Source organism: Somniosus microcephalus, chromosome 5, assembly GCF_052327205.1.
Source record: "Somniosus microcephalus isolate GS21.2 chromosome 5, FLI_Smic_1.0, whole genome shotgun sequence".
Taxonomy (NCBI): domain Eukaryota; kingdom Metazoa; phylum Chordata; class Chondrichthyes; order Squaliformes; family Somniosidae; genus Somniosus; species Somniosus microcephalus.
Genome location: NC_140991.1, coordinates 44836074 through 44850791, shown reverse-complemented (window position 1 = coordinate 44850791; position 14718 = coordinate 44836074). Strand labels below are relative to the sequence as shown.

Genomic DNA, 14718 nt, shown 5'->3' with positions numbered 1-14718 from the left:
ACACAATGGAAAAAAAAGCCATTTTTAAATTTGACCTCAAACATTTTTGTGGCAGAGCAATATTCAGCTTATTAGCTCCATCTACTGGATAGAATCTGTACAACCAGACGTCTGTAAGAGAACCCCAGTGACAACTGAAGAGCGTAGTTTTGATAAAACTGCTATAATTTATTAACGTAAGTCAATTATTATTAAATTACGGAATGCCCCAAAAAATTGCCTACTTCTTTTGGGAGCTGGCATCAACATACTAGTTACATGTGAGGAGGACTGCATGCCTCCTTTGTCCAATTCCTTTACCCCCATCTCACCCCGCTCCCACCTTCTACAGCACCGCATCTTGGGTTTAAATTTATAGTTTATTCCAGTTGAGTGAATATCCAATTTGCCATTTTTTCCATGCATTGGGTCAATATTAAATACAAAAATTATATGGAATTTTTTATCAATGTACTCGCTTTTCTCTTCGATCTACTCTTAGTCTTTCTCCACCGCTGTTTAATCACAGAGATTTCAGTTTCAAATTTTGAACCATGATAGTCCCAACTACATTATATTTTTACAGTTGGTTACCTACTTAAAATCTCCTCGGCTCATTTATACCTAAAAAGGTTTAAAATATTAAAAGGTCCTCCATGTTTTACTAAAAATGCAGATGGCTCTAATCATCTTTCTCCAAGCCGATTGTTTGAAATGTGCTGGAATGGCGCAGTGTGACCGAGAGAATGAGGAGGTAATCAGAACTTATGAATATAAATACATTCCACAAACACCAACCATGTTTCATAGTCTATCTGCAGACAAACCCATATAGAGCAGCTTTTTCAATGCGGTATCAAAATACAAGTCAGTATTTTATACTATCTCCAATTTGCCATAAAAAAAGACTTTGAATTATGCAACAAAATTCAACCTAAAGGAGCTGCATGCCAGACACATGGGGGTCGATTTTCCTGGAGCCGTCAGGCGGGATTTCAGGCATGTTGGGGGGGGGGGGGGGGGGGGGCGGGAATCCTGAATTCGGGGGTCCCGACACCATCCCGCCCAAAACCCCGCTCCACGCAAGTTTCAGAGGCGGCGGGTACCTGCCCCGCACAGGGACCCGCCGACCCCAGGCGGGAAGGGATTAGTGCCAATTAACTGCCTGTTAACAGGTAGTTAACAGGCAGTTTTTAGCCTAATCCCTATTTTGAGGGGTGTCGTGTGGGATTCCCGACGGCTCCAAACCACGCCAGGTTACAGCAGGCGGGCCGTCGGGTTGAAAGACTTGGAGGGGTCGCGATGTCGGTGTTCAGGTGAGTGATGGGTGCATGAGTGCAAAGGTAAGTGTGTTTGGTGTGTCTAAAGTGTGTAAAGAACTTTTACTTACCTGTACTTACCTTAACAGCCTTTCTTCCTGTAGGTGTCGGGAGCGCATCACTCAGCCGGCACTTAAAGCTGAATGGCTGCGATCTGTGAAAAGTGACAGCCTTCAGCTTTGAGTGCTGCTGAGAGTACTAACTGAGTCTGTGCAGAAGGACTCATGTTAGAACTCAGACTGTCAGTGTTTAGCAGCTTCACACAGCTGTGAAACACTGATATTTCATCTGTCAAGAATTCTTGACAGATGAAATTGCAGTCTGTGACGTCACCTGTTGCCGGGTGGCCCTTAATTGGCCTGCTGAGCCCGCTGGGCGGGCTCAACAAGGTCAATCAAGGGAAAATTGCGCGGATTGGCCAGACGTCGATGTAGGCGGGTCTAAAACCCGAAAGTTGTAGTCCCGCCTTCTTCCCGACAGCTTCGGGAAAATCGACCCCATGGTGTAACTAAGGGCTGGATTTTGCCGGCGCTCAGAGGGCGGGTTTGGAGGCCGGTCCGCTGTTAAAATAGCAAAGATTGACAGCGGGTAGGAAATCCGCTGTTCACCCGCCTCCACGCGAGTCTCCCAGGCGTCGGGTCTGTCGACGGAGAACTGACCCGACACCAAGTGGCGGGGGGAGACAATTGAACTCATTAAATGGCTTGTTAACAGCCAATTTAATGGTATTTTGAGGCTTTCTTCCAATTTTACATGCTCCCCCACTGGTTACTCGTTGCTCTGGGAACACGCCAGCTCACCCTGGCGCGAGTTGAGTCTGCTCTGATTTATCTGATAAGCTGACAGCTGCAGAATGCCATGTTGCAGATAGTCAGTTTCAGAGTGCAGAAGCTCTTGGTTAGTGTTTAGAGCCAACCGTATATCCAATGCCACCTCATTGATATAAACCTCTCTCACCATTGACAGATCGCTTCTGTCATCTCACCTGCAGCTGACATCGGTGCCCAAGAAACTATCTCACCTTGCTCCGATTCCTTCCACGCTCCGCCCCAATACCAACATCACCAGGCACACCAGCAGCACCAACAACAACACCAACCTTCTCCGCCATCACCTGATGCTGCACAGGACACAGGGCATCAGCCCGACAACATTGCTGCCCAGGAGGCCAGCGATGGCATCACCATGGCCAGATTTACTTCACTTGATGCTGTAAACCCTGGCTGCCACATGACACGCCAGGTTGACACCATCCCACACCAGCACCGTAAAGCATCCCTTTAATGTCCAAGCCATTCCATGCACACTCATCACTATGAGTGTGGAGGAGGGGGTAGTTGTGTCTCAACATTCACTGGAACTCAGTAAGACACTTCTCAAGGTGCACAAAGATATGTCCAATAAGGGGCAGTGTTGAAAATATAGATTTCACTGTATGACAACACAACACATTACCAGAAACTTCACATGGACATTGGCTAAACCTCTCAAGTGCCTACCCTTGTGTGTTGTTAGTTGGTATGCTTGCAGTAGGATGAGGGTGAGTGTGAGGGGTGGCTAGTGAGATGGGGAAGTGATAATGTAGATAGACAGGGAAGGGTGGAGGTGCAAGGTACAGGAAACTCTTGTTTAAACGGCACCTAAATATCCGGAATTCTCTATTAACCAGCAAAATTCATACTCCGAAAACAACATCTCAATAACCGGAAATGTTGCCGAGTCCGAGTCAGAGTCTCCCGCAGTGGCCGAGTTAGTCAGTGGGGGTAGTTCTTCAAACTGCCACTACTCGTCTTCTTGGCGCTGTCGGAAGTCCGAACACCTCAATAACAGGAGTCTGACTCTCCCGCGCTGCCGGTAGTCTCTTCCGATCTGCCATTTTTCTGTTTACTGTATAAGTTTTGTTTTATTGTTAAGTAATTAAAGAGTTATGGATTACCCTCAACTGGCAGTACTGTACTTACTCAAGCATCTTCCACCATCCACTTAACACAACATTCTGTAGTTGAGTACCCAATTACTGTATACTGTACATTTCTTGTACAGGAGCAAGGATGTCTTGCTGCAGTTGTACAGGGCCTTGGTGAGACCACACCTTGAGTATTGTGTGCAGTTTTGGTTGCCTTATCTGAGGAAGGATGTTCTTGCCATGGAGGGAGTGCAGCGAAGATTCACCAGACTGATACCTGGGATGGCAGGAATGACGTATGAAGAGAGATTGGGTCGATTAGGCTTATATTCGCTAGAGTTTAGAAGAATGAGAGGGGATCTCATTGAAACTTATAAAATTCTAACAGGACTAGACAGACTAAATGCAGGAAGGATGTTCCCGATGGCGGAGGAGTCCAGAACCAGGGGTCACAGTCTAAGGATAACAGGTAAGCCATTTAGGACTGAGATGAGGAGGAATTTCTTCACCCAGAGAGTGGTGAACCTGTGGAATTCTCTACCACAGAAGGCAGTTGAGGCCAAATCATTAAATATATTCAAGAAGGAGTTAGATATATTTCTTAAGGCTAAGGGGATCAAGAGATATGGGGAGAAAGCAGGGACAGGGTGCTGAATTTGGATGATCAGCCATTATCGCAGTGAATGGCGGAGCAGGCTCGAGGGACTGAATAGCCTACTCCTGCTCCTATCTTCTATGTTTCTTGATTTTTTTATTTTTGTTTTGTTAAAAATAGCCTCGGTAGATAACCCTCTCTGTCATCCGGAATTTTTAATCAACCAGCACCATCCCCGTGCCAGATACCATAGAGTTTCCTGTAAGTTGATTGGCTATGATAAATTGACCCTTAGTGTTAGGGGGATTAAATACGTGGGGTTACGGGGATAGGGTGGGATATGTGTTGGTGTAGGGGTTACGGGGATCGGGTGGGATGTGTGTCGGTGCAGGCTCGATGGGCCGAAATGGCCTCTATCTGCACTGTGGGGTTTCTGTGATTCTGTGAAGTTGGTGTAAGGATGTGCTGGAGCAGGGTATGGAAGGCAGAGTGATGGGGATGTGTTGAGTGGCACAGCAGGGTGAGTTTGAGTGTGGCTTTGCAGTAATGTTTCGTGATCCACCGAGATCTTTGAAAGGTTGGCGCCACTGCAGCCAGGGTCCCCTGACGACATCCCTGCTTTTGCCCTCCTGTGCAATGTGCAACCAGGCTGTGTTTGTGTCCTGGGGAGGTCTCTTCCACCCTTAGAAGTGAAGAGAACCTCCCTGCGTGCTGTGACTCCTTCTATAAGCATATGGAGGGAGTCATTGGAGAGCCTGGGTGCAACCGTCCACCTTTGTGCAGTGCTTGTCAGTGTTTGCAGCACCTCAATGCTGTCAAACATTGACAGAACTGTCAAACTCAATGTGGCCGTGGTCCCTTTAAGGAAGCCAGCTGTGACGCGTCATCAAATGACATCATCAGACCCGCTTCCTGTTACTTGGCCAGGAAGCCCGCAGGGCGGGCTTAACAAGGCCAATCAAGGGAAAATCCCTTTGGCAGAGCGGCTGCAGCCAGGAGCGGGACCGGAACCTGGCAACCAGCTGTCCCGCCACCATCCCGACACCGCTGAGAAAATCCAGCCCCAAGTCTTTCTTTTAACTGAACAAGCTAGTGAAATGCTTATCTGAAGCAATAAGAAAAGTGCCCCACCAATGCCTTCAGGAAAAAAAGAGTAGCGAGACAAAATCAAAGATTCAGAAATCAAGTTATAAAAAAAGTTACGACTGATAAATTGTTATAAAAGATTTATAATTGATTCATCTTTCAGTTTTCCAATGGATTTTTTCCTTCTTTGCCTGAAGGAAAAGGTGGGGCCCTGCTCCTCAGGCAGCACTACTCCAGTACCGCACAAGTGTCTATATTGTGACTTTTAGGTGAGCCATGCCCTTGATGATAGGCTAAAGGTAGACAGCTGAGATTCAAACTAAGACTTTTCTGTGTATATAGCTTACAATATACAGCACAGAAACAGGCCATTCGGCCCAACTAATCTGTGCTGGTGTTTATACGCCACATGAGTCTCCTCCCGTTCCATCTGCCTCATCTCAGTCTTTCAGCGTATCTTTCTATTCCCTTTTCTCTCATATACTCGTCCAGTTTAGTTTTGAAAGCATCTAAGGTATTCGCCTCAACCACTTCCTGTGGTAGCGAGTTCCACATTCTAATCACACTTTGAGTAAAGAAATTTCTCCTTATTTCCCTATTGGATTTATTAGTAACTATCTTGCAGCCTTCCGGACTCAATATCGAGTTCAATCATTTCAGATCATAACCTCAGCCTCTTACTTTTTTCCTTTAAATTTTTTCCACCCCTTTGTTTTGGGTCCTCCTTCCCCCCACCCCCCCCCTGCACTCCTTTCCTTTTGTTTCTCTCTCTCACCTGGCAGCTGTCCTTATCCTGCCAGTACACTTCACACCTAATCTCAGCTGCCTTTTGTCTCCACGGGCCCATTACCATCTCATCTGGCTTCTAATACCTTTTATTGTCTCCTTTTCTTCTTCTGTTCGATCGCAGCTTTGCCTTCGATCTTTTTATTTTCTTTCCAGTTTTGAAGAAGGGTTTCAACCCGAAACATCAACTCAAATTTCTCTCCACGGATGTTGCCTGACCTGCTGAGTTTTTCCAGCATTCTCTGTTGTTATTTTGTATTTACGGCCCCTAGTTTTGGATTCTCCCACAAGCGGAAACATTCTCTCCACATCTACCCTGTCCAACCATTCCCAATTTTAATGACCTCTATCAGGTCACCTCTAAGCCTTTTCTTTACTGTACGGTGACCGGGACTGTGCACAGTTCTTAAGTGGCTGCCTGACCAGGGTCCTTTACAAGTTTAACATAATTCACTACTTCTGAATTCTATAACCCTAGAAATAAATTCAAGTGCATTGTGAGCAATTTTAATTGCTTTGATGACCTATGATGCTGCTTTTAATGATTTGTTCACCTGTATCCCCAGATCCCTTTGCTCTTCTACCTCATTCAGTTTCTTATTTTCTACAAGACACAAGTAAGGAACGTGATGGAATACTCTCCACTTGCCTGGATGAGTGCAGCTCCAACAACACTCAAGAAGCTCGACACCATCCAGGGCAAAGCAGCCCACTTGATTGGCAACCCATCCACCACCTTAAACATTCACTCCCTCCACCACCGGCGTACTGTGGCTGCAGTGTGTACCATCTACAAGATGCAATGCAGCAACTCGCCAAGGCTTCTTCGGCAGCACCTCCCAAACCCGCTACCTCTTCCACCTAGAAGGACAAGGGCTGCAGGCGCATGCGAATACCACCACCTCCAAGTTCCCCTCCAAGTCACACACCATCCTGACTTACAAGTATATTGTCGATCCTTCATCGTTGCTGGGTCAAAATCCTGGAACTCCCTACCTAACAGCACTGTGGGAGTACCTTCACCACAGACTGCAGCGGTTCAAGACATCGGCTCACCATCACCTTCTCAAGGGCATCTAGGGATGGGCAATAAATGCTGGCCTTGCCAGCGACGCCCACATCCCATAAATGAATTTTTAAAAAGGTGATTTTTCTATTTTTCCTACCAAAATGCATCACCTCACATTTATCTATGTTAAAGTTAATTTGTCACTTAATTGCCCAGTCTACAAGTTTTCTAATTATGTCGCATTCTTCCACAGTGTTAGCTATACCCTGCCCCCCCAGTTTTGTATCATCTGCAAATTTTGATATTGAGTTACTTGTTCCGAAATCCAAATCTTTAATGTAAATTATGAATAACAGTGGTCTCAGCACTGATCCTGGTGGAACACCACTTTCTACCTTCCTCCAATCTGAATAACTGTCCTTTACCCCTACTCTCTGCTTTCTATTGTCCTCCTCTCCTTTAGTATCGAAGTACTTCTTGTATGTCTTTTTCTTTAGATTCAATTTTCCCTTTATTTTATTAACCATCCATGGTGCCCCATAATTAGCTTGCTTGTTTAGGGCTTTAAAGATTTCCCACTGTTTTTCCTGTCTCTTTGTTTAGCAAGATTTTCTCCCAATTTGTCTTCTTTAGTTCCACCCTCATTTCCTCATAATTTGCTCTTTTCCAATCTATTACCTTGGTCTTTGTTCTACTTATGTCACTTTTGATCCTACGCTTGAACCTTACTATGTTATGTTAATGCCATACTATGTAGTGATTATTACTTTCGGTCTTGCTCATGCCCACTGCCTCAAAAAGGTGGATTAGAGCAACTTTTATTTAAAAGTACTGAATGAGGTCCAGGCCATCTGCTCCACAGGCCAATTTTCCATTCAGTTCAAATCACTCCAGAGGGACACAACCAGCCACTTATCTGAGGAAGGATCTTCTTGCCATGGAGGGAGTGCAGCGAAGATTCACCAGACTGATACCTGGGATGGCAGGAATGACGTATGAGGAGAGATTGGGTCGATTGGGCTCATACTCGCTGGAGTTTAGAAGAATGAGAGGGGTTCTCATTGAAACTTATAAAATTCTAACAGGACTAGACAGACTAGATGCAGGAAGGATGTTCCCGATGGTGGGGGAGTCCAGAACCAGGGGTCACAGGCTAAAGATAAGGGGTAAACCATTTAGAACTGAGATGAGGAGGAATTTCTTCACCCAGAGAGTGGTGAACCTGTGGAATTCTCTACCAGAAAAGGCAGTTGAGGCCAATTCATTAAATATATTCAAGAAGGAGTTAGATATATTTCTTAAGGCTAAAGGGATCAAGGGATATGGGGAGAAAGCAGGGACAGGGTACTGAATTTGGATGATCGGCCATTATCTCATTAAATGGCGGAGCAGGCTCGAGGGACCGAATAGCCTACTCCTGCTCCTATCTTCTATGTTTCTATGTAAAATCTTCAAGATGATAAAACTCTAATATTTCTTCTAAGCTCCCAAAAGCAACTCAATGAAAAATCATGACATTAATTCAATCCTACCACCCATGCTATTCATCTCTGACCAGTTGCTTTCTATAGGTGAGTCACATTTAAGGGGCCGCATTGTTCAAAAGGGAAAGACTTAGCCACAAAAATGTAAGCCTTTTCTGGCTTTTGCATTTTTATAAGTGCCAGTTAAACTAAAAGTTCACCCTTAAAATAAATTTTCTGGTTTGTGAAATAGATAACTTTCAGTGTAAATGAAATGTAATAAGGCAACGAACAGGAAGTACACATACATATATATTATATATAGCTCTGAATATCAATTGATAATGTATACAACATGTGGTCCAAGACAGCGTAACCAGCATGTGACGAATTTATTCCACACGCAAACAACAATCCAAAGAGAATGAGTTTCTCCACGTTAGAGAGACAGTTCAGCAGCTCCAACCAGTGAACAACAGTTGTAACCATGACAATCTCCTCACCATTACTGTCCCTATGAATTGTGGAGTGTCAGTATAATAAATCAGTGGTTGTGGCACAGGTCAGTTCTCTCACCCACCCCACCCCACCCCTCTCAAAAAATACAAAGCACACCAACTATATAAACAGACATAACTATTAAATAATCACCAAAATGAAGCAAAACCAAACAAATCTCTCACTCAAGGCCATGCCATAGACATAGAAACATAGAAGATAGGAGCAGGAGTAGGCCATTCGGCCCCTGGAGCCTGTTCCGCCATTTAATGAGATCATGGCTGATCATCCAAATTCAGTACCCTGTCCCTGCTTTCTCCCCATATCCCTTGATCCCTTTAGCTTTAAGAAATATATCCAACTCCTTCTTGAATATATTTAATAAGTTGGCCTCAACTGCCTTCTGTGGTAGAGAATTCCACAGGTTCACCACTCTCTGGGTGAAGAAATTCCTCCTCATCTCAGTCCTAAATGGCTTACCCCTTATCCATAGAATGTGACCCTTGGTTCTGGACTCCCCCGCCATCGGGAACATCCTTCCTGCATCTAGTCTGTCTAGTCCTGTTAGAATTTTATAAGTTTCAATGAGATCCCCTCTCATTCTTCTAAACTCTAGCGAATATAAGCCTAATCGACTCAATCTCTCTATGCCCTAATAGCTAGCCTATATATAACAGTGACTCCACTTCAAAAAAGTATTTCATTGGCTGTAAAGCGCTTTGGGACGTCCGGTGGTTGTGAAAGGCGCTATAGAAATGCAAAGTCTTTCTTTTTACTGCATGCACTTTGATAATCAAATAGCAACATGAGTGTTGATGTTGATTAATGATTCCCCCAAGAATTGAGGTCTATTCCAAAAATACATACCAGAAAACCAACAACCCTGACCAAACTTAAAGGCCAAGATTATTCTGGATTCTGAACTACATTACAAAATGGTTGTTGAGAAGGTCATGGAATGAACAAAACCACTAATATTGCCAGTTTAAGCAGATTACTTATTAACATATTCTATGATTACATGGTAAATTGTAGAGGTTTACAACTTGCAAAAATATACATTTTAATGAATGAAATTGATGTAGTCCAAAAAGAGGTGTTCAAGTTGCCTCAAGATGCACTTTTGCACTGTGACCTGATAATCAGTGCAAATACAAATATAATCTCATACTGTTTTCAGACTTGCAGGAGAAATACAACAGTAGTCCTTTAAAGGTTTAAAAATTTCAAGACACTCACTCTGTGTGACCCTGAAAGACGTTCACCGAGTGGATTGAAGGGTCTCGAAAATCCCAGAGACGAAAGGTGGTGTCACGTGATGATGTTACCACAAGGCGCTGAGTAGGGTGAGTACAGCAATGAGTTAACTCTTGGTCATGTCCTGACAAGGAGGGAGAAGCAGCATAAATTGTGCTGTCAATTTATTTTTACCATGTGAAATCAAAATTGTATGTGCAAGCCACAGCCAAGTTTACTTCTCCAGCCGTGCTCTTTTGAAAGTCACTAATGGCCATTCTCAACAGTCAGTTTAGATGCAGAAATAAAGTAACCAGATTGACTTAGTATGACCCTACATTATCCTTGCTAATTGGTTGAAGCTACAAGCAGCGATATTGAAGAATTTCCATAACAAAAGTATCATTTAACAGACACGAACATAGGAATTTGAAAAAAATTCATGACACAACAACCATGGTTTAAATTTAAAGAATTCCGCAATAGAGCTCAACATAGATTTTAAGGGAGATAAACTGCAACACTGTTTTAAAAAAGGTGAAATCACGTATAATACTTGGTGTGAAGTGTACTATATTACATCGTCTCATATTTCTAAATGTTACAAAACCAATATCTATATAGCCATCAGTTTCTCCCAGTCACTTCCTTGTAAAACATGAATCACAGTAGCAAGTGCTACCCACAGATTGCCTGAAAGCACACACTTTGCACAGAATGTTCCCCTCAAGAGACATCATGGAGTTCTGTTCTGATGTAATGAATGGGAACTGTGGATAGTACTCCCTGCTTATGGGGTCACATGGTGCAGAAGATTCTGCTCAAAATGTCAGCTCTCAGCCTACCTCTGACCAGCAGTTTCAAAGCACAAAAAAATTGGAGAGGGGGAGGGGGGATGTGTCTAGCAGTGACTCTCAGACATTGCTAAACATGGTATAAAGTGAGCTGGAATGCTCAGAAATTGGTTCTTAACCAATAGCATAAGATACAGAAATAGAGGTGGCCAAGTCCCGTAATGCAGCCAGTTCTGCTTTCTCCTGCACAAGACATGGATTTTGAGGTAGAGAGGGGAAGAAAAAATAAAATCAGAGAAAGATACATAAGGAGAGGAACATGTAGGTACAGAAAAACAAGTGATCACTAAATACAAAGGTCCATTTTTCCTTTTCCCATCAGTCACTTTGCCACCCAGATCACAGCCCCTAGATGGCACTGAAACATTTAAAGTCTGGCCTGCAAGACCACTAACTCATAAATTTAACATTGTACCCTGCTTATAAAATATTGAACCTAATGTACACTTCCAGTTATGTGAACAATTTCTGCAGCAACTTTTCTCTATACGCTCGAGTGCATTTTGTAAGTGTTTTACTGTACAGCCTTGACAAATTACTAGTGCTGACTAGTGACAAAAAAAAGACATAATTCTGGCTAGCAGTTCTTTTTTCTTCAACATCTCAAAACTTAGTGTTGCATTTTTAGCACAGAAATATATGTCTAACTAGATGTATAATACATATCGTAGTTTCCTATACCTCATCCATACCTGTCAGAGAATGCACTAGCTCTGATGTCTCCACATCATAAAGGTTTGCAGTTCTATCCCAGGATGCTGTGACCACCTGCTTGCCTCCAACTAGCCAGTCAGCTGCTATGACCACACCCTGATGACTCTTGAGCGTAGTTGATGGAACTCGGATTGTTGAGCTTTCATTGGGACCCTCCACATCTCCATCTGCTTCATCTTTGTCTGAGAAATCAACTTCTTCCTCCCCAGACATTTGCTACGACAGAACAAAGAGGAGAATTGAACACAGCCAGCAGATAGAATGCTGGACCCATATTAGCAGCAACACTGAAGGTATCTGGCCAGTTATTAAAGTAATTAGTCAAATGAGACAACTATGGCAATAAGCCAAAGGATTGATTTTCCTGCTGTGCAGCATGGAACACAACACAGTTTAACTGTTCTGAACTTCTGTTGACAGATTCTTGAACAGTGAGAGCTTCATCCACCTCGGCCCACCAATCCACAGCAGATCACATAAAGTTCAGGTAAGCAACAAAGAGAATCACAAACAATAGTCTACCCTTTACAATTTAATTTTTTTTTGCACTACAAAAATTGGATTATCCAACAATTTGAGTTAAGCAAAGTAAATAACACAGCAAAGTGGGAATTTAGTGTTTCAAAAAAAATCTGAATTAAGCAACTTTGAATTAGGAAATGTTGAAAGGGTCAGTAACAGCATTCACTCACGGAACACATTCAAGTCTCTACATAATAGAATCACTTCACACGTGATGGAGATGTTGTCCAAAGGATTTTTGTTTGGTAAAAGATGCTGTAACTGCTGTGTGGATACCTCGTGGGATTTGTAGTCAGATGTAAAATGACAGTATTCCTTTAATAACATGCAGAAGTGCTTTCTCAGGGTAGTACCGATATTCAATAGATAGGCAGATTCTTGTTTGGCAAGGGTATTAAGGGTTACGGCACCAAAGCGGGTAGATGACAGATCCGCCAAGATCTAAGTGAATGGTGGAACAGGCTTGATGGGTTGAATGGCCTACTGCTGTTCCTGTGTTCCCAATTCTTTTTCATAACCAACACTACCAAAGAGGGATATTGGTTTGTACTGGGGGTAATCATGTCAAAACATCTAAAAAGAGGTGTTACTCTTCCCATTGGATTCTTAGGCTTACTCATAATGGTAGCTGCAAAGAATACACTGAGTAGAATGGACAATGGATGTATGTACTTTTCAACGACTGTTTTCTCCTATTCAATTTATTGCTACTCCTGCTTTGTTCATTTGTAGTTACAAGAAATAATTCGATTATATTGTTGAGGCAGCACATCACTTTCGTGTTTCCATTTCATTTTTGATTTTTGTTACATTGCAGGTCAACCACTGCAGAACTGAAATCTTGAGTTTTAATAGTGAGTTAAATTGTTAACAGTTTGCCAAGAATGTCACAGCTCCCATGTACCTTGCCTGCACTATAATGACAACATTCAAATGAATAATGCATTGCCACAGATCACAAAATATTTTTAGACCATCGCAATAAGTTGACTCCATAAATTACAATATTTATCATAGAATCATAGAAATTTACAGCACAGAAGGAGGCCATTCGGCCCATCTTGTCCGTGACCACCGACAAAGAGCTATCCATTGAAACGTATAAAATTCTAACAGGACTAGACAAACCAGATGCAGGAAGGATGTTCCTGATGGTCGGGGAGTTCAGAACCAGGGGTCACAGTCTAAGGATAAAGGGTAAGCCATTTAGGACAGAAATGAGGAGGAATTTCTTCACCCAGAGAGTGGTGAACCTGTGGAATTCTCTACCACAGAAGGCAGTAGAGGCCAATTCATTAAAAATATCCAAGAAGGAGTTAGATATATTTCTTAAGGCTAAAGGGATCAAGGGATATGGGGAGAAAGCAGGGACAGGGTACTGAATTTGGATGATCAGCCATGATCGCATTGAATGGCGGAGCAGGCTCGAGGGGCCGAATGGCCTACTCCTGCTCCTATCTTCTATGTTTCACCCTGATCCCACTTTCCAGCACTTGGTCCGTATCCTTGTAGGTTACAGCACTTCAAGTGCATATCCAAGTACAGTACTTTTTAAATGTGATGAGGGCTTCTGCCTCTACCACCCTTTCAGGCAGTGCGTTCCAGACCCCCACCACCCTCTGGGTGAAAAAATTTCTCCTCAAATCCCCTATAATCCTTCTACCAATTACTTTAAATCTATGCCCCCTGCTTATCGACCCCTCTGCGAAGGAAAATAGGTCCTTCCTAGCCACTCTATCTAGGCCCCTCATAATTTTATACACCTCAATTAGGTCTCCCCTCAGCCTCCTCTGTCCAAAGAAAATAACCCCAGCCCAGGCAACATCCTCATAAATCTCCTCTGCACCCTCTCTAGTGCAATCACATCCTTCCTGTAATGTGATGACCAGAACAGCACGCAGTATTCTAGCTGCGGCCTAACCAGTGTTTTATATAGTTCAGGCCTTACCTCCCTACTCTTGTATTCTGTGCCTCGGCTAATAAAGGCAAGTATCGCGTATGTCTTCCTAACCACCTTATCTACCTGTCCTGCTACCTTCAGGGATCTGTGGACATGCACTCCAAGGTCCCTCTGATCCTCTGCACTTCTCAGTATCCTACCATTTATTGTGTGTTCCCTTGCCTTGTTAGCCCTCCCCAAATGCATTACCTCACAATTCTCCAGTTTGAATTCCATTTTGCCCACCTAACCAGTCCATTGATATCTTCCTGCAGTCTGCAACTTTCTTCTTCATTATCAACCACATGGCCAATTTTTGTATCATCTGCAAACTTCTTAATCATACTTCCGACATTCAAGTCCAAATCATTGATCTATACCACAAAAAGCAAAGGACCCAGTACTGAGCCCTGCGGAATCCCACTGGAAACAGCCATCCAGTCCAAAAAACACCCTTCCACCATTACCCTTTGTTTCCTGCCTCTGAGCCAATTTTGGATCCAACTTGCCACTTTGCCTTGGATCCCATGGGCTTTTACTTTCATGACCAGTCTGCCATGTGGGACCTTATCAAAAGTCTTGCTAAAATCTATATAGACTACATCAAACGCAATACCCTCGTCGACCCTCCTTGTTACCTCCTCAAAAAATTCAATCAAGTTAGTCAGACACGACCTTCCCTTAACAAATCCATGCTGACTGTCTTTCTAAACGAAGATTTATCCTGTCCCTCAGAATTTTTTCCAATAATATTCCTAGCAGTTAGGCTGACTGGTCTGAAATTACACAGTCTATCCCTTTTTCTCTTTTTA

General features: G+C 43.3%; 1 protein-coding gene across 1 annotated transcript in view; it reads right to left on the bottom strand.

The window, feature by feature from the left end:
• The window catches only part of wdr37 (WD repeat domain 37), a 154847-nt gene that overhangs the window by 50304 nt on the left and 89825 nt on the right, over positions 1 to 14718 (bottom strand). The window contains 2 exon segments of the mRNA XM_085987595.1: positions 9881 to 10022; positions 11424 to 11661. Of these exon segments, the coding sequence (XP_085843721.1) occupies positions 9881 to 10022; positions 11424 to 11661 (380 nt within the window).